This window comes from Eutrigla gurnardus (assembly GCF_963514095.1).
Source record: "Eutrigla gurnardus genome assembly, chromosome: 8".
Classification (NCBI taxonomy): Eukaryota; Metazoa; Chordata; class Actinopteri; order Perciformes; family Triglidae; genus Eutrigla; species Eutrigla gurnardus.
Genome location: NC_139922.1, coordinates 24,826,336 through 24,850,334, shown reverse-complemented (window position 1 = coordinate 24,850,334; position 23,999 = coordinate 24,826,336). Strand labels below are relative to the sequence as shown.

General features: G+C 46.2%; 1 protein-coding gene across 2 annotated transcripts in view; it reads right to left on the bottom strand.

Annotated features, from left to right (window-relative positions):
• Positions 1-23,999, bottom strand: part of itpr3 (inositol 1,4,5-trisphosphate receptor, type 3) — an 84,590-nt gene that overhangs the window by 45,700 nt on the left and 14,891 nt on the right. For both annotated transcript variants that reach the window (XM_084014897.1, XM_084014898.1), the window contains exons 8-20: positions 23,636-23,782; positions 23,446-23,541; positions 23,320-23,367; positions 23,083-23,222; positions 22,612-22,711; positions 21,869-22,029; positions 21,342-21,483; positions 21,090-21,254; positions 20,657-20,829; positions 20,447-20,566; positions 19,586-19,661; positions 19,346-19,461; positions 18,967-19,218 (exon numbers count right to left, since the gene is read on the bottom strand). In XM_084014897.1, coding sequence (XP_083871023.1) covers positions 18,967-19,218; positions 19,346-19,461; positions 19,586-19,661; positions 20,447-20,566; positions 20,657-20,829; positions 21,090-21,254; positions 21,342-21,483; positions 21,869-22,029; positions 22,612-22,711; positions 23,083-23,222; positions 23,320-23,367; positions 23,446-23,541; positions 23,636-23,782 — 1,736 coding nt within the window. The remainder of the gene's footprint in view (positions 1-18,966; positions 19,219-19,345; positions 19,462-19,585; positions 19,662-20,446; positions 20,567-20,656; positions 20,830-21,089; positions 21,255-21,341; positions 21,484-21,868; positions 22,030-22,611; positions 22,712-23,082; positions 23,223-23,319; positions 23,368-23,445; positions 23,542-23,635; positions 23,783-23,999) is intronic.

Sequence of the window (23,999 nt, the reverse complement as noted above, 5' to 3'; positions counted from 1 at the left end):
TCTACCGTCTGAGCTATCCAGGCTTCTCTAGGTGAGCCCTAATGAATGAGAAGAAAGATTGAAGCTTGATATGGGAGGAGAAGACTAAATCTTTGTCATGACCATTGGTATTGGCAGCGGCCTCAGATGAGGGCTTGATGGTTATTCTCCAATGAACCTTACGCCTGAACAGGGACTTGAACCCTGGACCCTCAGATTAAAAGTCTGATGCTCTACCGTCTGAGCTATTCAGGCTTCTCTAGGTGAGCCCTAAGGAATGAGAAGAAAGATTGAAGCTTGATATGGGAGGAGAAGACTAAATCTTTGACATGACCATTGGTATTGGCAGCAGCCTCAGATGAGGGCTTGATGGTTATTCTCCAATGAACCTTACGCCTGAACAGGGACTTGAACCCTGGAACCTCAGATTAAAAGTCTGATGCTCTACCGTCTGAGCTATCCAGGCTTCTCTAAATTAGCCGTCTGGAATGAGAGGAAAGCTTGAAGCTTGATATGCTGGCGAAGATTAAATGTTAGTCATAACCATTGGCAGCTGCCTGAGATGAGGGCTTGATGGTTATTCTCCAATGAACCTCACGCCTGAACAGGGACTTGAACCCTGGACCCTCAGATTAAAAGTCTGATGCTCTACCGTCTGAGCTATCCAGGCTTCTCTAGGTGAGCCCTAAGGAATGAGAGGAAAGGTTGAAGCTTGATATGCTGGAGAAGATTAAATGTTTGTCATAACCGTAGGCAGCGGCCCGAGATGAGGGCTTGATGGTTATTCTCCGATGAACCTCAAGCTTGAACAGGGACTTGAACCCTGGACCCTCAGATTAAAAGTCTGATGCTCTACCGTCTGAGCTATCCAGGCTTCTCTAGGTGAGCCCTAATGAATGAGAAGAAAGATTGAAGCTTGATATGGGAGGAGAAGACTAAATCTTTGACATGACCATTGGTATTGGCAGCAGCCTCAGATGAGGGCTTGACGGTTATTCTCCAATGAACCTTACGCCTGAACAGGGACTTGAACCCTGGACCCTCAGATTAAAAGTCTGATGCTCTACCGTCTGAGCTATCCAGGCTTCTCTAGGTGAGCCCTAATGAATGAGAAGAAAGATTGAAGCTTGATATGGGAGGAGAAGACTAAATCTTTGTCATGACCATTGGTATTGGCAGCGGCCTCAGATGAGGGCTTGATGGCTATTCTGCAATGAACCTTACGCCTGAACAGGGACTTGAACCCTGGACCCTCAGATTGAAAGTCTGATGCTCTACCGTCTGAGCTATCCAGGCTTCTCTAAATTAGCCGTCTGGAATGAGAGGAAAGCTTGAAGCTTGATATGCTGGCGAAGATTAAATGTTAGTCATAACCATTGGCAACTGCCTGAGATGAGGGCTTGATGGTTATTTTCCAATGAACCTCAAGCCTGAACAGGGACTTGAACCATGGACCCTCAGATTAAAGTCTGATGCTCTACCGTCTGAGCTATCCAGGCTTCTCTAGGTGAGCCCTAAGGAATGAGAAGAAAGATTGAAGCTTGATATGGGAGGAGAAGACTAAATCTTTGACATGACCATTGGTATTGGCAGCAGCCTCAGATGAGGGCTTGATGGTTATTCTCCAATGAACCTTACGCCTGAACAGGGACTTGAACCCTGGACCCTCAGATTAAAAGTCTGATGCTCTACCGTCTGAGCTATCCAGGCTTCTCTAAATTAGCCGTCTGGAATGAGAGGAAAGCTTGAAGCTTGATATGCTGGCGAAGATTAAATGTTAGTCATAACCATTGGCAGCTGCCTGAGATGAGGGCTTGATGGTTATTTTCCAATGAACCTCAAGCGGGACTTGAACCCTGGACCCTCAGATTAAAAGTCTGATGCTCTACCGTCTGAGCTATCCAGGCTTCTCTAGGTGAGCCCTAAGGAATGAGAAGAAAGATTGAAGCTTGATATGGGAGGAGAAGACTAAATATTTGTCATGACCATTGGTATTGGCAGCGGCCCGAGATGAGGGCTTGATGGTTATTCTCCAATGAACCTTACGACTGAACAGGGACTTGAACCCTGGACCCTCAGATTAAAAGTCTGATGCTCTACCGTCTGAGCTATCCAGGCTTCTCTAGGTGAGCCCTAAGGAATGAGAGGAAAGGTTGAAGCTTGATATGCTGGAGAAGATTAAATGTTTGTCATAACCGTAGGCAGCGGCCTGAGATGAGGGCTTGATGGTTATTCTCCAATGAACCTCAAGCCTGAACAGGGACTTGAACCCTGGACCCTCAGATTAAAAGTCTGATGCTCTACCGTCTGAGCTATCCAGGCTTCTCTAGGTGAGCCCTAATGAATGAGAAGAAAGATTGAAGCTTGATATGGGAGGAGAAGACTAAATCTTTGTCATGACCATTGGTATTGGCAGCGGCCTCAGATGAGGGCTTGATGGCTATTCTGCAATGAACCTTACGCCTGAACAGGGACTTGAACCCTGGACCCTCAGATTGAAAGTCTGATGCTCTACCGTCTGAGCTATCCAGGCTTCTCTAAATTAGCCGTCTGGAATGAGAGGAAAGCTTGAAGCTTGATATGCTGGCGAAGATTAAATGTTAGTCATAACCATTGGCAACTGCCTGAGATGAGGGCTTGATGGTTATTTTCCAATGAACCTCAAGCCTGAACAGGGACTTGAACCATGGACCCTCAGATTAAAGTCTGATGCTCTACCGTCTGAGCTATCCAGGCTTCTCTAGGTGAGCCCTAAGGAATGAGAAGAAAGATTGAAGCTTGATATGGGAGGAGAAGACTAAATATTTGTCATGACCATTGGTATTGGCAGCGGCCTCAGATGAGGGCTTGATGGTTATTCTCCAATGAACCTTACGCCTGAACAGGGACTTGAACCCTGGACCCTCAGATTAAAAGTCTGATGCTCTACCGTCTGAGCTATCCAGGCTTCTCTAGGTGAGCCCTAAGGAATGAGAGGAAAGGTTGAAGCTTGATATGCTGGAGAAGATTAAATGTTTGTCATAACCGTAGGCAGCGGCCTGAGATGAGGGCTTGATGGTTATTTTCCAATGAACCTCAAGCCTGAACAGGGACTTGAACCCTGGACCCTCAGATTAAAAGTCTGATGCTCTACCGTCTGAGCTATCCAGGCTTCTCTAAGTGAGCCCTAAGGAATGAGAAGAAAGATTTAAGCTTGATATGGGAGGAGAAGACTAAATAATTGTCATGACCATTGGTATTGGCAGCGGCCTCAGATGAGGGCTTGATGGTTATTCTCCAATGAACCTTACGCCTGAACAGGGACTTGAACCCTGGACACTCAGATTAAAAGTCTGATGCTCTACCGTCTGAGCTATCCAGGCTTCTCTAAATTAGCCGTCTGGAATGAGAAGAAAGCTTGAAGCTTGATATGCTGGCGAAGATTAAATGTTTGTCATAACAACAGGCAGCTGCCTGAGATGAGGGCTTGATGGTTATTTTCCAATGAACCTCAAGCCTGAACAGGGACTTGAACCCTGGACCCTCAGATTAAAAGTCTGATGCTCTACCTTCTGAGCTATCCAGGCTTCTCTAGGTGAGCCCTAAGGAATGAGAAGAAAGATTGAAGCTTGATATGGGAGGAGAAGATCTAAATATTTGTCATGACCATTGGTATTGGCAGCGGCCTCAGATGAGGGCTTGATGGTTATTCTCCAATGAACCTTACGCCTGAACAGGGACTTGAACCCTGGACCCTCAGATTAAAAGTCTGATGCTCTACCGTCTGAGCTATCCAGGCTTCTCTAGGTGAGCCCTAAGGAATGAGAGGAAAGGTTGAAGCTTGATATGCTGGAGAAGATTAAATGTTTGTCATAACCGTAGGCAGCGGCCTGAGATGAGGGCTTGATGGTTATTCTCCAATGAACCTCAAGCCTGAACAGGGACTTAAACCCTGGACCCTCATATTAAAAGTCTGATGCTCTACCGTCTGAGCTATCCAGGCTTCTCTAGGTGAGCCCTAATGAATGAGAAGAAAGATTGAAGCTTGATATGGGAGGAGAAGACTAAATCTTTGTCATGACCATTGGTATTGGCAGCGGCCTCAGATGAGGGCTTGATGGTTATTCTCCAATGAACCTTACGCCTGAACAGGGACTTGAACCCTGGACCCTCAGATTAAAAGTCTGATGCTCTACCGTCTGAGCTATCCAGGCTTCTCTAGGTGAGCCCTAAGGAATGAGAGGAAAGGTTGAAGCTTGATATGCTGGAGAAGATTAAATGTTTGTCATAACCGTAGGCAGCGGCCTGAGATGAGGGCTTGATGGTTATTCTCCAATGAACCTCAAGCCTGAACAGGGACTTAAACCCTGGACCCTCATATTAAAAGTCTGATGCTCTACCGTCTGAGCTATCCAGGCTTCTCTAGGTGAGCCCTAATGAATGAGAAGAAAGATTGAAGCTTGATATGGGAGGAGAAGACTAAATCTTTGTCATGACCATTGGTATTGGCAGCGGCCTCAGATGAGGGCTTGATGGTTATTCTCCAATGAACCTTACGCCTGAACAGGGACTTGAACCCTGGACCCTCAGATTAAAAGTCTGATGCTCTACCGTCTGAGCTATCCAGGCTTCTCTAAATTAGCCGTCTGGAATGAGAGGAAAGCTTGAAGCTTGATATGCTGGCGAAGATTAAATGTTTGTCATAACAACAGGCAGCTGCCTGAGATGAGGGCTTGATGGTTATTCTCCAATGAACCTCAAGCCTGAACAGGGACTTAAATCCTGGACCCTCATATTAAAAGTCTGATGCTCTACCGTCTGAGCTATCCAGGCTTCTCTAGGTGAGCCCTAAGGAATGAGAGGAAAGGTTGAAGCTTGATATGCTGGAGAAGATTAAATGTTTGTCATAACCGTAGGCAGCGGCCTGAGATGAGGGCTTGATGGTTATTTTCCAATGAACCTCAAGCCTGAACAGGGACTTGAACCCTGGACCCTCAGATTAAAAGTCTGATGCTCTACCGTCTGAGCTATCCAGGCTTCTCTAAGTGAGCCCTAAGGAATGAGAAGAAAGATTTAAGCTTGATATGGGAGGAGAAGACTAAATAATTGTCATGACCATTGGTATTGGCAGCGGCCTCAGATGAGGGCTTGATGTTTATTCTCCAATGAACCTTACGCCTGAACAGGGACTTGAACCCTGGACTCTCAGATTAAAAGTCTGATGCTCTACCGTCTGAGCTATCCAGGCTTCTCTAAATTAGCCGACTGGAATGAGAGGAAAGCTTGAAGCTTGATATGGGAGGAGAAGACTAAATCTTTGTCATGACCATTGGTATTGGCAGCGGCCTCAGATGTGGGCTTCATGGTTATTTTCCAATGAACCTTATGCCTGAACAGGGACTTGAACCCTGGACCCTCAGATTAAAAGTCTGATGCTCTACCGTCTGAGCTATCCAGGCTTCTCTAGGTGAGCCCTAAGGAATGAGAGGAAAGGTTGAAGCTTGATATGCTGGAGAAGATTAAATGTTTGTCATAACCGTAGGCAGCGGCCTGAGATGAGGGCTTGATGGTTATTCTCCAATGAACCTTACGCCTGAACAAGGACTTGAACCCTGGACCCTCAGATTAAAAGTCTGATGCTCTACCGTCTGAGCTATCCAGGCTTCTCTAAGTTAGCCGTCTGGAATGAGAGGAAAGCTTGAAGCTTGATATAGGAGGAGAAGACTAAATCTTTGTCATGACCATTGGTATTGGCAGCGGCCTCAGATGAGGGCTTGATGGTTATTCTCCAATGAACCTTACGCCTGAACAGGGACTTGAACCCTGGACCCTTAGATTAAAAGTCTGATGCTCTACCGTCTGAGCTATCCAGGCTTCTCTAAATTAGCCGTCTGGAATGAGAAGAAAGCTTGAAGCTTGATATGCTGGCGAAGATTAAATGTTTGTCATAACAACAGGCAGCTGCCTGAGATGAGGGCTTGATGGTTATTTTCCAATGAACCTCAAGCCTGAACAGGGACTTGAACCCTGGACCCTCAGATTAAAAGTCTGATGCTCTACCTTCTGAGCTATCCAGGCTTCTCTAGGTGAGCCCTAAGGAATGAGAAGAAAGATTGAAGCTTGATATGGGAGGAGAAGATCTAAATATTTGTCATGACCATTGGTATTGGCAGCGGCCTCAGATGAGGGCTTGATGGTTATTCTCCAATGAACCTTACGCCTGAACAGGGACTTGAACCCTGGACCCTCAGATTAAAAGTCTGATGCTCTACCGTCTGAGCTATCCAGGCTTCTCTAGGTGAGCCCTAAGGAATGAGAGGAAAGGTTGAAGCTTGATATGCTGGAGAAGATTAAATGTTTGTCATAACCGTAGGCAGCGGCCTGAGATGAGGGCTTGATGGTTATTCTCCAATGAACCTCAAGCCTGAACAGGGACTTAAACCCTGGACCCTCATATTAAAAGTCTGATGCTCTACCGTCTGAGCTATCCAGGCTTCTCTAGGTGAGCCCTAATGAATGAGAAGAAAGATTGAAGCTTGATATGGGAGGAGAAGACTAAATCTTTGTCATGACCATTGGTATTGGCAGCGGCCTCAGATGAGGGCTTGATGGTTATTCTCCAATGAACCTTACGCCTGAACAGGGACTTGAACCCTGGACCCTCAGATTAAAAGTCTGATGCTCTACCGTCTGAGCTATCTAGGCTTCTCTAAATTAGCCGTCTGGAATGAGAGGAAAGCTTGAAGCTTGATATGCTGGCGAAGATTAAATGTTTGTCATAACAACAGGCAGCTGCCTGAGATGAGGGCTTGATGGTTATTCTCCAATGAACCTCAAGCCTGAACAGGGACTTAAACCCTGGACCCTCATATTAAAAGTCTGATGCTCTACCGTCTGAGCTATCCAGGCTTCTCTAGGTGAGCCCTAATGAATGAGAAGAAAGATTGAAGCTTGATATGGGAGGAGAAGACTAAATCTTTGTCATGACCATTGGTATTGGCAGCGGCCTCAGATGAGGGCTTGATGTTTATTCTCCAATGAACCTTACGCCTGAACAGGGACTTGAACCCTGGACTCTCAGATTAAAAGTCTGATGCTCTACCGTCTGAGCTATCCAGGCTTCTCTAAATTAGCCGACTGGAATGAGAGGAAAGCTTGAAGCTTGATATGGGAGGAGAAGACTAAATCTTTGTCATGACCATTGGTATTGGCAGCGGCCTCAGATGTGGGCTTCATGGTTATTTTCCAATGAACCTTACGCCTGAACAGGGACTTGAACCCTGGACCCTCAGATTAAAAGTGTGATGCTCTACCGTCTGAGCTATCCAGGCTTCTCTAGGTGAGCCCTAAGGAATGAGAGGAAAGGTTGAAGCTTGATATGCTGGAGAAGATTAAATGTTTGTCATAACCGTAGGCAGCGGCCTGAGATGAGGGCTTGATGGTTATTCTCCAATGAACCTTACGCCTGAACAAGGACTTGAACCCTGGACCCTCAGATTAAAAGTCTGATGCTCTACCGTCTGAGCTATCCAGGCTTCTCTAAGTTAGCCGTCTGGAATGAGAGGAAAGCTTGAAGCTTGATATAGGAGGAGAAGACTAAATCTTTGTCATGACCATTGGTATTGGCAGCGGCCTCAGATGAGGGCTTGATGGTTATTCTCCAATGAACCTTACGCCTGAACAGGGACTTGAACCCTGGACCCTCAGATTAAAAGTCTGATGCTCTAACGTCTGAGCTATCCAGGCTTCTCTAAATTAGCCGTCTGGAATGAGAAGAAAGCCTGAAGCTTGATATGCTGGCGAAGATTAAATGTTTGTCATAACAACAGGCAGCTGCCTGAGATGAGGGCTTGATGGTTATTTTCCAATGAACCTCAAGCCTGAACAGGGACTTGAACCCTGGACCCTCAGATTAAAAGTCTGATGCTCTACCGTCTGAGCTATCCAGGCTTCTCTAGGTGAGCCCTAAGGAATGAGAAGAAAGATTGAAGCTTGATATGGGAGGAGAAGACTAAATATTTGTCATGACCATTGGTATTGGCAGCGGCCTCAGATGAGGGCTTGATGGTTATTCTCCAATGAAACTTACGCCTGAACAGGGACTTGAACCCTGGACCCTCAGATTAAAAGTCTGATGCTCTACCGTCTGAGCTATCCAGGCTTCTCTAGGTGAGCCCTAAGGAATGAGAGGAAAGGTTGAAGCTTGATATGCTGGAGAAGATTAAATGTTTGTCATAACCGTAGGCAGCGGCCTGAGATGAGGGCTTGATGGTTATTCTCCAATGAACCTCAAGCCTGAACAGGGACTTAAACCCTGGACCCTCATATTAAAAGTCTGATGCTCTACCGTCTGAGCTATCCAGGCTTCTCTAGGTGAGCCCTAATGAATGAGAAGAAAGATTGAAGCTTGATATGGGAGGAGAAGACTAAATCTTTGTCATGACCATTGGTATTGGCAGCGGCCTCAGATGAGGGCTTGATGGTTATTCTCCAATGAACCTTACGCCTGAACAGGGACTTGAACCCTGGACCCTCAGATTAAAAGTCTGATGCTCTACCGTCTGAGCTATCCAGGCTTCTCTAAATTAGCCGTCTGGAATGAGAGGAAAGCTTGAAGCTTGATATGCTGGCGAAGATTAAATGTTTGTCATAACAACAGGCAGCTGCCTGAGATGAGGGCTTGATGGTTATTCTCCAATGAACCTCAAGCCTGAACAGGGACTTGAACCCTGGACCCTCAGATTAAAAGTCTGATGCTCTACCGTCTGAGCTATCCAGGCTTCTCTAGGTGAGCCCTAAGGAATGAGAGGAAAGGTTGAAGCTTAATATGCTGGAGAAGATTAAATGTTTGTCATAACCGTAGGCAGCGGCCTGAGATGAGGGCTTGATGGTTATTCTCCAATGAACCTTACGCCTGAACAGGGACTTGAACCCTGGACCCTCAGATTAAAAGTCTGATGCTCTACCGTCTCAGCTATCCAGGGTTCTCTAGGTGAGCCCTAAGGAATGAGAGGAAAGGTTGAAGCTTGATATGGGAGGAGAAGACTAAATCTTTGTCATGACCATTGGTATTGGCAGCAGCCTCAGATGAGGGCTTGATGGTTATTTTTCAATGAACCTCACGCCTGAACAGGGACTTGAACCCTGGACCCTCAGATTAAAAGTCTGATGCTCTACCGTCTGAGCTATCCAGGCTTCTCTAGGTGAGCCCTAAGGAATGAGAAGAAAGATTGAAGCTTGATATGGGAGGAGAAGACTAAATATTTGTCATGACCATTGGTATTGGCAGCGGCCTCAGATGAGGGCTTGATGGTTATTCTCCAATAAACCTTACGCCTGAACAGGGACTTGAACCCTGAACCCTCAGATTAAAAGTCTGATGCTCTACCGTCTGAGCTATCCAGGCTTCTCTAGGGGAGCCCTAAGGAATGAGAGGAAAGGTTGAAGCTTGATATGCTGGAGAAGATTAAATGTTTGTCATAACCGTAGGCAGCGGCCTCAGATGAGGGCTTGATGGTTATTCTCCAATGAACCTTACGCCTGAACAGGGACTTGAACCAGGACCCTCAGATTAAAAGTCTGATGCTCTACCGTCTGAGCTATCCAGGCTTCTCTAGGTGAGCCCTAAGGAATGAGAGGAAAGGTTGAAGCTTGATATGCTGGAGAAGATTAAATGTTTGTCATAACCGTAGGCAGCGGCCTGAGATGAGGGCTTGATGGTTATTCTCCAATGAACCTCAAGCCTGAACAGGGACTTAAACCCTGGACCCTCATATTAAAAGTCTGATGCTCTACCGTCTGAGCTATCCAGGCTTCTCTAGGTGAGCCCTAATGAATGAGAAGAAAGATTGAAGCTTGATATGGGAGGAGAAGACTAAATCTTTGTCATGACCATTGGTATTGGCAGCGGCCTCAGATGAGGGCTTGATGGTTATTCTCCAATGAACCTTACGCCTGAACAGGGACTTGAACCCTGGACCCTCAGATTAAAAGTCTGATGCTCTACCGTCTGAGCTATCAAGGCTTCTCTAAATTAGCCGTCTGGAATGAGAGGAAAGCTTGAAGCTTGATATGCTGGCGAAGATTAAATGTTTGTCATAACAACAGGCAGCTGCCTGAGATGAGGGCTTGATGGTTATTCTCCAATGAACCTCAAGCCTGAACAGGGACCTAAACCCTGGACCCTCATATTAAAAGTCTGATGCTCTACCGTCTGAGCTATCCAGGCTTCTCTAGGTGAGCCCTAATGAATGAGAAGAAAGATTGAAGCTTGATATGGGAGGAGAAGACTAAATATTTGTCATGACCATTGGTATTGGCAGCGGCCTCAGATGAGGGCTTGATGGTTATTCTCCAATGAACCTTACGCCTGAACAGGGACTTGAACCCTGGACCCTCAGATTAAAAGTCTGATGCTCTACCGTCTGAGCTATCCAGGCTTCTCTAAATTAGCCGACTGGAATGAGAGGAAAGCTTGAAGCTTGATATGGGAGGAGAAGACTAAATCTTTGTCATGACCATTGGTATTGGCAGCGGCCTCAGATGTGGGCTTCATGGTTATTTTCCAGTGAACCTTACGCCTGAACAGGGACTTGAACCGTGGACCCTCAGATTAAAAGTCTGATGCTCTACCGTCTGAGCTATCCAGGCTTCTCTAGGTGAGCCCTAAGGAATGAGAGGAAAGGTTGAAGCTTGATATGCTGGAGAAGATTAAATGTTTGTCATAACCGTAGGCAGCGGCCTGAGATGAGGGCTTGATGGTTATTCTCCAATGAACCTTACGCCTGAACAGGGACTTGAACCCTGGACCCTCAGATTAAAAGTCTGATGCTCTACCGTCTGAGCTATCCAGCCTTCTCTAAATTAGCCGTCTGGAATGAGAGGAAAGCTTGAAGCTTGATATGCTGGCGAAGATTAAATGTTTGTCATAACAACAGGCAGCTGCCTGAGATGAGGGCTTGATGGTTATTTTCCAATGAACCTCAAGCCTGAACAGGGACTTGAACCCTGGATCCTCAGATTAAAAGTCTGATACTCTACCGTCTGAGCTATCCAGGCTTCTCTAAGTGAGCCCTAAGGAATGAGAAGAAAGATTTAAGCTTGATATGGGAGGAGAAGACTAAATAATTGTCATGACCATTGGTAGCGGCCTCAGATGAGGGCTTGATGTTTATTCTCCAATGAACCTTACGCCTGAACAGGGACTTGAACCCTGGACTCTCAGATTAAAAGTCTGATGCTCTACCGTGTGAGCTATCCAGGCTTCTCTAAGTTAGCCGACTGGAATGAGAGGAAAGCTTGAAGCTTGATATGGGAGGAGAAGACTAAATCTTTGTCATGACCATTGGTATTGGCAGCGGCCTCAGATGTGGGCTTCATGGTTATTTTCCAATGAACCTTACGCCTGAACAGGGACTTGAACCCTGGACCCTCAGATTAAAAGTCTGATGCTCTACCGTCTGAGCTATCCAGGCTTCTCTAGGGGAGCCCTAAGGAATGAGAGGAAAGGTTGAAGCTTGATATGCTGGAGAAGATTAAATGTTTGTCATAACCGTAGGCAGCGGCCTGAGATGAGGGCTTGATGGTTATTCTCCAATGAACCTTACGCCTGAACAGGGACTTGAACCCTGGACCCTCAGATTAAAAGTCTGATGCTCTACCGTCTGAGCTATCCAGGCTTCTCTAAGTGAGCCCTAAGGAATGAGAAGAAAGATTTAAGCTTGATATGGGAGGAGAAGACTAAATAATTGTCATGACCATTGGTATTGGCAGCGGCCTCAGATGAGGGCTTGATGTTTATTCTCCAATGAACCTTACGCCTGAACAGGGACTTGAACCCTGGACTCTCAGATTAAAAGTCTGATGCTCTACCGTCTGAGCTATCCAGGCTTCTCTAAATTAGCCGACTGGAATGAGAGGAAAGCTTGAAGCTTGATATGGGAGGAGAAGACTAAATCTTTGTCATGACCATTGGTATTGGCAGCGGCCTCAGATGTGGGCTTCATGGTTATTTTCCAATGAACCTTACGCCTGAACAGGGACTTGAACCCTGGACCCTCAGATTAAAAGTCTGATGCTCTACCGTCTGAGCTATCCAGGCTTCTCTAGGTGAGCCCTAAGGAATGAGAGAAAAGGTTGAAGCTTGATATGCTGGAGAAGATTAAATGTTTGTCATAACCGTAGGCAGCGGCCTGAGATGAGGGCTTGATGGTTATTCTCCAATGAACCTTACGCCTGAACAGGGACTTGAACCCTGGACCCTCAGATTAAAAGTCTGATGCTCTACCGTCTGAGCTATCCAGGCTTCTCTAAGCGAGCCCTAAGGAATGAGAAGAAATATTGAAGCTTGATATAGGAGGAGAAGACTAAATCTTTGTCACGACCATTGGTATTGGCAGCAGCCTGAGATGAGGGCTTGATGGTTATTCTCCAATGAACCTCACGCCTGAACAGGGACTTGAACCCTGGACCCTAAGATTAAAAGTCTGATGCTCTACCGTCTGAGCTATCCAGGCTTCTCTAAGTGAGCCCTAAGCAATGAGAAGAAAGATTTAAGCTTGATATGGGAGGAGAAGACTAAATAATTGTCATGACCATTGGTATTGGCAGCGGCCTCAGATGAGGGCTTGATGTTTATTCTCCAATGAACCTTACGCCTGAACAGGGACTTGAACCCTGGACTCTCAGATTAAAAGTCTGATGCTCTACCGTCTGAGCTATCCAGGCTTCTCTAAGTTAGCCGACTGGAATGAGAGGAAAGCTTGAAGCTTGATATGGGAGGAGAAGACTAAATCTTTGTCATGACCATTGGTATTGGCAGCGGCCTCAGATGTGGGCTTCATGGTTATTTTCCAATGAACCTTACGCCTGAACAGGGACTTGAACCCTGGACCCTCAGATTAAAAGTCTGATGCTCTACCGTCTGAGCTATCCAGGCTTCTCTAGGTGAGCCCTAAGGAATGAGAGGAAAGGTTGAAGCTTGATATGCTGGAGAAGATTAAATGTTTGTCATAACCGTAGGCAGCGGCCTGAGATGAGGGCTTGATGGTTATTCTCCAATGAACCTTACGCCTGAACAGGGACTTGAACCCTGGACCCTCAGATTAAAAGTCTGATGCTCTACCGTCTGAGCTATCCAGGGTTCTCTAGGTGAGCCCTAAGGAATGAGAGGAAAGGTTGAAGCTTGATATGGGAGGAGAAGACTAAATCTTTGTCATGACCATTGGTATTGGCAGCAGCCTCAGATGAGGGCTTGATGGTTATTTTCCAATGAACCTCACGCCTGAACAGGGACTTGAACCCTGGACCCTCAGATTAAAAGTCTGATGCTCTACCGTCTGAGCTATCCAGGCTTCTCTAAATTAGCCGTCTGGAATGAGAGGAAAGCTTGAAGCTTGATATGCTGGCGAAGATTAAATGTTTGTCATATCCATAGGCAGCTGCCTGAGATGAGGGCTTGATGGTTATTTTCCAATGAACCTCAAGCCTGAACAGGGACTTGAACCCTGGACCCTGAGATTAAAAGTCTGATGCTCTACCGGCTGAGCTATCCAGGCTTCTCTAGGTGAGCCGTAAGGAATGAGAGGAAAGGTTGAAGCTTGATATGGGAGGAGAAGACTAAATCTTTGTCATGACCATTGGTATTGGCAGCAGCCTCAGATGAGGGCTTGATGGTTATTTTCCAATGAACCTCACGCCTGAACAGGGACTTGAACCCTGGACCCTCAGATTAAAAGTCTGATGCTCTACCATCTGAGCTATTCAGGCTTCTCTAGGTGAGCCCTAAGGAATGAGAAGAAAGATTGAAGCTTGATATGGGAGGAGAAGACTAAATCTTTGTCATGACCATTGGTATTGGCAGCGGCCTCAGATGAGGGCTTGATGGTTATTCTCCAATTAACCTTACGCCTGAACAGGGACTTGAACCCTGGACCCTCAGATTAAAAGTCTGATGCTCTACCGTCTGAGCTATCCAGGCTTCTCTAGGTGAGCCCTAAGGAATGAGAGGAAAGGTTGAAGCTTGATATTCTGGAGAATACTAAATCTTTGTCATGAACATTGGTATTGGCAGCAGCCTGAGATGAGGGCTTGATGGTTATTCTCCAATGAACCTCACGCCTGAACAGGGACTTGAACCCTTGACCCTCAGATTAAAAGTCTGATGCTCTACCGTCTGAGCTATCCAGGCTTCTCTAAGTTAGCCATCTGGAATGAGAGGAAAGCTTGAAGCTTGATATGGGAGGAGAAGACTAAATCTTTGTCATGACCATTGGTATTGGCAGCAGCCTCAGATGAGGGCTTGATGGTTATTCTCCAATGAACCTTACGCCTGAACAGGGACTTGAACCCTGGACCCTCAGATTAAAAGTCTGATGCTCTACCGTCTGAGCTATTCAGGCTTCTCTAGGTGAGCCCTAAGGAATGAGAAGAAAGATTGAAGCTTGATATGGGAGGAGAAGACTAAATCTTTGTCATGACCATTGGTATTGGCAGCGGCCTCAGATGAGGGCTTGATGGTTATTCTCCAATGAACCTTACGCCTGAACAGGGACTTGAACCCTGGACCCTCAGATTAAAAGTCTGATGCTCTACCGTCTCAGCTATCCAGGCTTCTCTAAATTAGCCGTCTGGAATGAGAGGAAAGCTTGAAGCTTGATATGCTGGCGAAGATTAAATGTTTGTCATAACCGTAGGCAGCTGCCTGAGATGAGGGCTTGATGGTTATTTTCCAATGAACCTTACGCCTGAACAGGGACTTGAACCCTGGACCCTCAGATTAAAAGTCTGAAGCTCTACCGTGTGAGCTATCCAGGCTTCTCTAGGTTTGCAGTCTGGAATGAGAGGAAAGGTTGAAGCTTGATATGCTGGAGAAGATTAAATGTTTGTCATAACGGTAGGCAGCGGCCTGAGATGAGGGCTTGATGGTTATTCTCCAATGAACCTTACGCCTGAACAGGGACTTGAACCCTGGACCCTCAGATTAAAAGTCTGATGCTCTACCGTCTGAGCTATACAGGTTTCTCTGGGTGAGCCCTAAGGAATGAGAGGAAAGGTTGAAGCTTGATATGGGAGGAGAAGACTAAATCTTTGTCATGACCATTGGTATTGGCAGCAGCCTCAGATGAGGGCTTCATGGTTATTTTCCAATGAACCTCATGCCTGAACAGGGACTTGAACCGTGGACCCTCAGATTAAAAGCCTGATGCTCTACCATCTGAGCTATTCAGGCTTCTCTAGGTGATCCCTAAGGAATGAGAAGAAAGATTGAAGCTTGATATGGGAGGAGAAGACTAAATCTTTGTTATGACCATTGGTATTGGCAGCGGCCTCAGATGAGGGCTTGATGGTTATTCTCGAATGAACCTTACGCCTGAACAGGGACTTGAACCCTGGACCCTCAGATTAAAAGTCTGATGCTCTACCGTCTGAGCTATCCAGGCTTCTCTAAATTAGCCGTCTGGAATGAGAGGAAAGCTTGAAGCTTGATATGGGAGGAGAAGACTAAATCTTTGTCATGACCATTGGTATTGGCAGCGGCCTCAGACGTGGGCTTCATGGTTATTTTCCAATGAACCTTACGCCTGAACAGGGACTTGGACCCTGGACCCTCAGATTAAAAGTCTCATGCTCTACCGTCTGAGCTATCCAGGCTTCTCTAAGTTTGCCGTCTGGAATGAGAAGAAAGATTGAAGCTTGATATGGGAGGAGAAGACTAAATCTTTGTCATGACCATTGGTATTGGCAGCAGCCTCAGATGAGGGCTTGATGGTTATTCTCCAATGAACCTTACGCCTGAACAGGGACTTGAACCCTGGACCCTCAGATTAAAAGTCTGATGCTCTACCGTCTGAGCTATTCAGGCTTCTCTAGGTGAGCCCTAAGGAATGAGAAGAAAGATTGAAGCTTGATATGGGAGGAGAAGACTAAATCTTTGTCATGACCATTGGTATTGGCAGTGGCCTCAGATGAGGGCTTGATGGTTATTCTCCAATGAACCTTACGCCTGAACAGGGACTTGAACCCTGGACCCTCAGATTAAAAGTCTGATGCTCTACCGTCTCAGCTATCCAGGCTTCTCTAAATTAGCCGTCTGGAATGAGAGGAAAGCTTGAAGCTTGATATGCTGGCGAAGATTAAATGTTTGTCATAACCATAGGCAGCTGCCTGAGATGAGGGCTTGATGGTTATTTTCCAATGAACCTCAAGCCTGAACAGGGACTTGAACCCTGGACCCTCAGATTAAAAGTCTGATGCTCTACCATCTGAGCTATCCAGGCTTCTCTAGGTGAGCCCTAAGGAATGAGAAGAAAGATTGAAGCTTGATATGGGAGGAGAAGACTTAATATTTGTCATGACCATTGGTATTGGCAGCGGCCTCAGATGAGGGCTTGATGTTAATTCTCCAATGAACCTCACGCCTGAACAGGGACTTGAACCCTGAACCCTCAGATTAAAAGTCTGATGCTCTACCGTCTGAGCTATCCAGGCTTCTCTAAGTTTGCCATCTGGAATGAGAGGAAAGCTTGAAGCTTGATATGGGAGGAGAAGAATAAATCTTTGTCATGACCATTGGTATTGGCAGCAGCCTCAGATGAGGGCTTGATGGTTATTTTCCAATGAACCTCACGCCTGAACAGGGACTTGAACCCTGGACCCTCAGATTAAAAGTCTGATGCTCTACCGTCTGAGCTATTCAGGCTTCTCTAGGTGAGCCCTAAGGAATGAGAAGAAAGATTGAAGCTTGATATGGGAGGAGAAGACTAAATCTTTGTCATGACCATTGGTATTGGCAGCGGCCTCAGATGAGGGCTTGATGGTTATTCTCCAATGAACCTTACGCCTGAACAGGGACTTGAACCCTGGACCCTCAGATTAAAAGTCTGATGCTCTACCGTCTGAGCTATCCAGGCTTCTCTATGTTAGCCGTCTGGAATGAGAGGAAAGCTTGAAGCTTGATATGGTGGAGAAAATTATATGTTTGTCATAACCGTGGGCAGCGGCCTGAGATGAGGGCTTGATGGTTATTTTCCAATGAACCTCACGCCTGAACAGGGACTTGAACCCTGGACCCTCAGATTAAAAGTCTGATGCTCTACCATCTGAGCTATCCAGGCTTCTCTAGGTGACCCCTAAGGAATGAGAGGAAAGGTTGAAGCTTGATATGGCAGGAGAAGACTAAATCTTTGTCATGACCTTTGGTATTGGCAGCAGCCTCAGATGACGGCTTGACGGTTATTTTCCAATGAACCTCACGCCTGAACAGGGACTTGAACCCTGGACCCTCAGAATAAAAGTCTGATGCTCTACCGTCTGAGCTATCCAGGCTTCTCTAGGTTAGCCGTCTGGAATGAGACGAAAGCTTGAAGCTTGATATGGCAGGAGAAGACTAAATCTTTGTCATGACCATTGGTATTGGCAGCAGCCTGAGATGAGGGCTTGATGGTTATTTTCCAATGAACCTCACGCCTGAACAGGGACTTGAACCCTGGACCCTGGGATTGTGACGAGTGATCGCCGAGCAGTTTGGGATTGGGGACGTGCTGCAGTCGGGGTGAGAGAGAAATCTAACTGGCACCCGCTGCATTTACACTGATAATGTTTCATCATTCGTGGCCGTAATAAACCCTATTACTGCTTTATCCATGTTGTGGAAGTCCCGGACACACCGGGAAATTAAACTGCGTCCTGACGTTCATAGCAGAGGGAATGTTCCCATTCATTGTCTATGTAAGAAGCCGTGTTATGCCGGCGCGGAGCGGCGAGTATCCAGAGACGCCGCCGCCCGCAAACTCTCGAAAATCTTTCAAACTGAGCGTTGTCGATCTAAAAATAAAGACAGATTCAGCAACTACATAGCTTATTTGTAGCCTAAAATATTTTCAGAAACACATTTTGCTTAACTATATTCCTACAATAACAGGGAGATGGGAGGCTGCGAGGGAGAAGGATAGAGCTCGGAGGAGCACAAAGGGGAGGGGTTACCGCCATACAATTATTGTTGTTGCGGTGGTGGACCATTGACCAATCACACGGCGCATTGAATCGAAGAACGCTTTCGGTGATTGGCTGCGAGCAAAACCATAGAAACAGTCATTTTTTTCTTGATCTGGGTACAAAAAGAACCGCAGGTATCGTTTGACAGGCGCAGTTTCGATACTACTTGGTACCGGGTTGTTTCGGTCGATACCTGAAAGGTATTGAGTACCGATACCCAGCCCTAGTAGATACTGCCTTGCCAATGAACCTTACCCCTGAACAAAGACCTGAACCCCAGACCCCCAGATTAAACGTGTGATAAGTGAACCCCCTGGAATGAGAGGAAAACTTGAAGCTCGATGAGGGGAAAAGACAATACATTTGTCATGAACATTGGCAATGGCCTCTTATGAGGGGTAGATGTTGCCTTGCCAATGAAACTCACGCCTGAACCGAGTGAACCCTCTGGAATGGGAGGAAAGCTCAAAGCTTGAATTGGGGGGAAAAAACTAAATATTTGTCATTATGATCGGATCTTACGTAGGGGGAGGCTTGATTCTGATTTGCCAATGAACTTTATGCATTAACAGGACTCGAACACTGGACCCTGAGATTAAAAGTCTGATGTTCTATTGTATGAGCTATCCAGGCTTCCCCAATTGAACCCTTTGGAAAGCACAAAACTAAATGTGGGGGGTAAAGACTATAAGTTTGTCATGATGTTTGTAATTTATCTCAGAGGAATGATGCTTATTTACCAATTAACCTTACTTCTGGACAGTGACTTGAATCCTGGACCCTCAGATTAAAAATCTGATGCTCTATTTTGTCTTAATTTTAAAATTCTGATAATTGCCCAACATATCTGGGGGCCACAAGCACACTGTGGACCGCTCCATGAATGAGTGCTACAGACAAGTCACACTATTAATAGGCTACCCATTGTGAACCTATACTCAGAAAGAAAAGATCACCTTAAGTAGCCTACACATGACACACATAACACATGCTCGAGAAGTAAAATCTACCTACTCTTTGATGGTGATGGAGGTGGGGATCTCGGTCCAGAGGCGGGCAAACTTTACAGGTGTCACTAGTTCTTGAGGGTCTCGATCTACGTGGGCGTGGAGCATGAGGCGACAGAAGGAGGCCCGGAGGTCAAAAGGTAGCGTCTCATCCATCATGCACAAGAAGATGAGCTCCACGTCCAGCTGTTTGGAGATCTCATCAATAGCCAGATACTGGCGGTCCAGACACATTCGGGCAAAAAGCTTCAGCTGGTATCTAAGGGCAAACACAGACATGCTCCATGTGCTTTCTTCTATTGCCATTCTTGTGTTAACTTACAATATATTGAAATGCTGTGATTTTCATGAAATCTCCTGTGAATGAGACCTTTGGGCGTGTCTACCTGTAGTAGGTGAGGACGTTCTCATCATGAGCATTTCCTTGTCTTGCCTCCTGAGCCAACTGTCTGATGCTCTTCTCCTGTTTCTCATTAGTCTTGTCCGTCCACACCAGCCACACCTGCAGGAAGAGACAAGAATAACCGAGATGACAATGCCCAGCTTCATTTGGTAAAGCTGAAGTTAAGTCAGTTAAGTGATGGAAAAAATATATCGACCAAAAGGACAAATAAACAGAGATTTACCTCGTCCTCCTCGCCGTAGTCATCCATGTATTCCCCCTGACCGCCACCAGGGGGCGCATCTTTGGGGACGCGACGTCTGGATGGAACAAAAGCAAAAATTTAGTGATGTTGGTTGAGCTATTTTTGGTGTAAAACTCACTTTAAAGTATAGACCAAACTACTGGTATACAGTGTAATCTATTTATTTCTCAATGGGAGGTGGGATTTTAACATTACCTGACCAGGTTAGTGATTTTCATCCCCACCCTGGTAATTATTACACTATTATTACAGCCATGATTATCTCCTGTGATTTAATTGTACAGACTGCTGTCGCTGGATTGCTTTGATTATGAAGAAAACTGACACGTCTTTTTTTATTATTTTACAGTATTGGGCTGCATGGTGGTGTAGAGTGGGTAGCACCGTCGCCTCACAGCGAAAGGGTCCTGGGTTCGATTCCCGGGTCGGGTTCGGTCTCCTTCTGTGTGGAGTTTGAATGTTCTCCCCGTGTAAGCGTGGGTTCTCTCTGGGTTCTCCGGCTTCCTCCCACAGTCCAAAGACATGCAGGATGGGGATAGGTTAATTGATGACTCCAAATTGCCGGTTGGTGTGAATGTGAGTGTGAATGGTTGTCTGTCTCTACATGTCGGCCCTGTGATAGACTGGGGACCTGTCAAGGGTGTACCCCGCCTTCGCCCAATGATAGCTGGGATCGGCTCCAGCCCCCCCCTGAATACAGGATAAGCGGTAGAAGATGGATGGATGGACTACAGTATTTCATGAATTGCTGGAAGTGAATGTTGACCTCGAGTAGGCCTTAGCTGATGCAGAATTTATTATGAGTTATTGAGGGGTTGAAGGTCATCCCTCCCTACTTACTCTGTCTTGATAAGAATGTCCTGGTTTTTAGGGTCCAGCACACATTTACAGATGAGCTCCTGAGTGACGGGGATGGCAATGTTGTTGGACACACACAGGTCCGACAGGTAATCCAGAAACCTGCACACACAAGATAAGAATGATATACTACCCTAAACCCTAACACCAACAACAACACACTGAGTGCCCGCTTCCCGCCTCCATGTGGACCTGGGCTCTCGGTTCTTGCGGACCAGGCTGACGAAGGTCTCCACCTCGGTCTTAGTGATGTGTTTCTCCAGCAGTTTGCGGTTGTTGTGCAGCAGGGCAGTGATGGTGTCCTCAGCTAGGATGTCGTAACCGATCTGACTCTGCATCACACCAAACTGCTTCGCTATGTGCTCCTGGAGGATTGGGGGGGGGGGGGGGGGTAATTGAACAAGGAAATTGAAATGTTTGAGTACGAGCCCCCGAAAACTTGTCGGATAACTCACAAAGTTTATTCACGTAAACAGAAAAGAGAAAAGGTCCCAGGATAGAAACCTGAGGTACGCCGTTTCTTACAGGAAAGCTAATTGAACTGAACACACTCAGGGTAGATTTGAGAGTTGACAATAATCATCATCATCATCATCATCATCATCATCATCATCTTCCTCCTCACCTGGTTCTTGCGGTAGTCCTCCTGGGAGTGTCGGAGGACTCTGTAGCAGAGTCTGAACATGTACTGGTAGGGAGAGTTCTTCTGGTCCGCCAGCTCCTCCAAACGCAGCAGAGGCCCCTCCCCTTCTCCCCGGTCCTTAAAGGGAGCCTTCAGGATGCCGAAGATCTGAAGGCACAATCAGGTGTTTGCTAGTTAGTTGCTAGTTTCCAGCTTCTTCTTTTATTAAATACCCGAGGTGTTTTGGAATCATACCTGTTTGAGTATGTTCTGTTCTCTCATCAGTTTCTGTCTCTCTCGGTTGGCTTTGCTCATGACTACGTCCAGGACCGGCTGACCGCTGTTGATTACGTCAGCCACGAAGAAAACCACGTCCTCCAGCAGCTTGATGGCAAACCTGACCGACAGAAACACGTCAAACAGTGAATATTAACTCGGGATTCTGATTCACGTTCCCACGAATCTCTCCGTCTCTCCCTGCTCAAAGGAAGCCTGGAAGTCCGATTTTAGGATTGGAGACAATTGAGGAAATATTCAACCCTCCTCTTAGATAAATGCCGAGGGTCATGACAAAAGTTTAACACTTTTTTTTATTATTGTGTACAGGATGACTCATCTGTATGATTATGTACATATATACAAAAGTAAAATCAATCTAAAGATATTTATTTTATAGATTATATATTAATAGCTTTTTTTTTACTTTTGTAACTATCGAACCTTTTCTCAGACGTCAAACTAGTTTCTAAATTAGACACACACACACACACAGAGCGTCGTACCGGCGGTCATTCTGGCTGATAAAGCCCTGGCTGAACTGGTCCACCACGGTGCTCAACATGGCGCTGGCATCATTGGCAAAGTCCAGATCTCTGATCTCCATCACAGGAACGGAGACGATGGCAAACGCCTCCTTGTCCTCTTTAGTGGGACACGTTCCCAACTGTAGGACGAGTTACGTTAATACACACTTCAGCAACTCCAGCTCATATAAACACGATATATACAAGTAAAAAAATGGCATGGAATGTGGGCTGGGTCACCACAGCTGGAGGAACCAGAATAAAGTATTGATCTGTGATTTAATATCAATCACCAGATGAAAAGGATGCTGAAATAACTCCATAATGATGGTGATCAGTAAAAAGTGTCAAGTCATGCTCTGTTAGGTCTGTCTGCAAAACCACAAGATAACTACTGATAAAAATGCTGGTTTTCTGAATGGAGTCTGGTTGATGGGTGCTAGGCTACGCTAACATTGTAGCTGCTCCATCAACACTCCAAATAAGGCCATCTAGACATAAATACAGCAGAGACCTTGTTGTTTGGACCACAGACAATCTCTGGTTCCTCCACATAGTCTGGTCTGGTCTCTAGACTAATGTGAGCTACTATCTAGACCTCTGGGGGACCAGACAGTCTCTGGTTTCTCCACATAGTCTGGTCTGATCTCTGTACTAAGGTACTATTGTAGACCTCTGGGGGACCACAGACAGCTTTAAGCTACCAGTGGGTCCAGACTGACCATGAGTCTGATGGGTCTCTCCTCGTCTATGTCGATGGGGACGTTGGTGCTCTGGATCCAGGTGTTGGTGCACAGATGTCTCAGTCGTACATATGAGTTCCTGGAAGAGAACCGACACACGGTCTGTTCAATACAAATCATTTATAAACAATAAATAACGATCAACACCAACGTACTTACCAATCTGCTACTTTGAGTTTCTCTTTTAAAATAAATACTATTCTCTATTATCTACTGTTAAGACTTCCTGCACAAATGTTTCACAATAAAAGCATGCAGAAAGGTTGTTGCTTGTTTAGGTCACAAGCAGCACGACACACTCATGTTAACTCAGGCTGCAGAAGATCCAGAAGGATTTAAAAGTTGCCTCATTTAAGTTCACTTCCTGTCCTTCTCGACTTTAATGTGAAGCCTCGGCAGGAAGTGAGAGGCGTGGCAGCGGCGGCGGCAGCGGCAGCCATGTGTTCCTACCGCGGCACGAAGGAGTCAGTCTTCTGCAGCGTGGTCGGGTCTAACTCAAACAGCGAGGCGATGTCGTTCCCGTGAGCGACCGCCACCAGCTTGTACTTGATCCTCTCGCCGTGGATACGCTTGCTGCTACGACTGTCCGTCTACAGAGGGGTCAAAGGTGAGGGGGGATCAAAGATTGGGGGTGTGAATCTCTCTGGCGTCGGTGAAGTGATGAAATAAAATAGAACTGTGACTCACCGACACCGACAGCGGCTCTGCATTGTCTCCTTTATAAACCGGGTTCTCCTAAAACAAAATCAAACATATTATTATTATATAACATATTATATAAACAGTATATATATACAGGGTTGCCATGGTTACCTCAGCAGCCAGGTAGTTGCCAGTGGCCAGGTGTTTGAAGCGATATAGGCTGTTCCAGTGTCCCGCCCCCCCACGGCACGGGTCATGATGGACCACCTGAAGGACCAATCAGCACACAGCGAGAGTTTACTACAATTTCAGTGTGTGTGTGTGTGTGTGTGTGTGTGTGTGTGTGTGTGTGTGTGTGTACCTCGACCTCCCACAGAGCGTTGGAGCTCGTCGCCGAAGTGGCCGACTGCCTCAGCGTCGTGCGGAGGAACACGTGCAGTTTGCTCTTGTACTCGTCGCAGGTCAAAAACTTCTCCTGCTCGGCGTGAAACAAACGCACCACCTCGCCCTGACAGACAGGAAGTCAGACAGACAGGAAGTCAGAGAGGGGTTCAAGGACTGTTCGAACATTTTATTTCTGGGTCCGAAATGTTTTCTTTGATTAAAATATTAAAAGAATAAAGCTTTGGTGATTCAGATCTTCCAAATAAACAATGATTAAAATGACATGTACAAGTACAAACCCATCCATCCTGATTACTGATGAAGAAGTACTCACTACTACT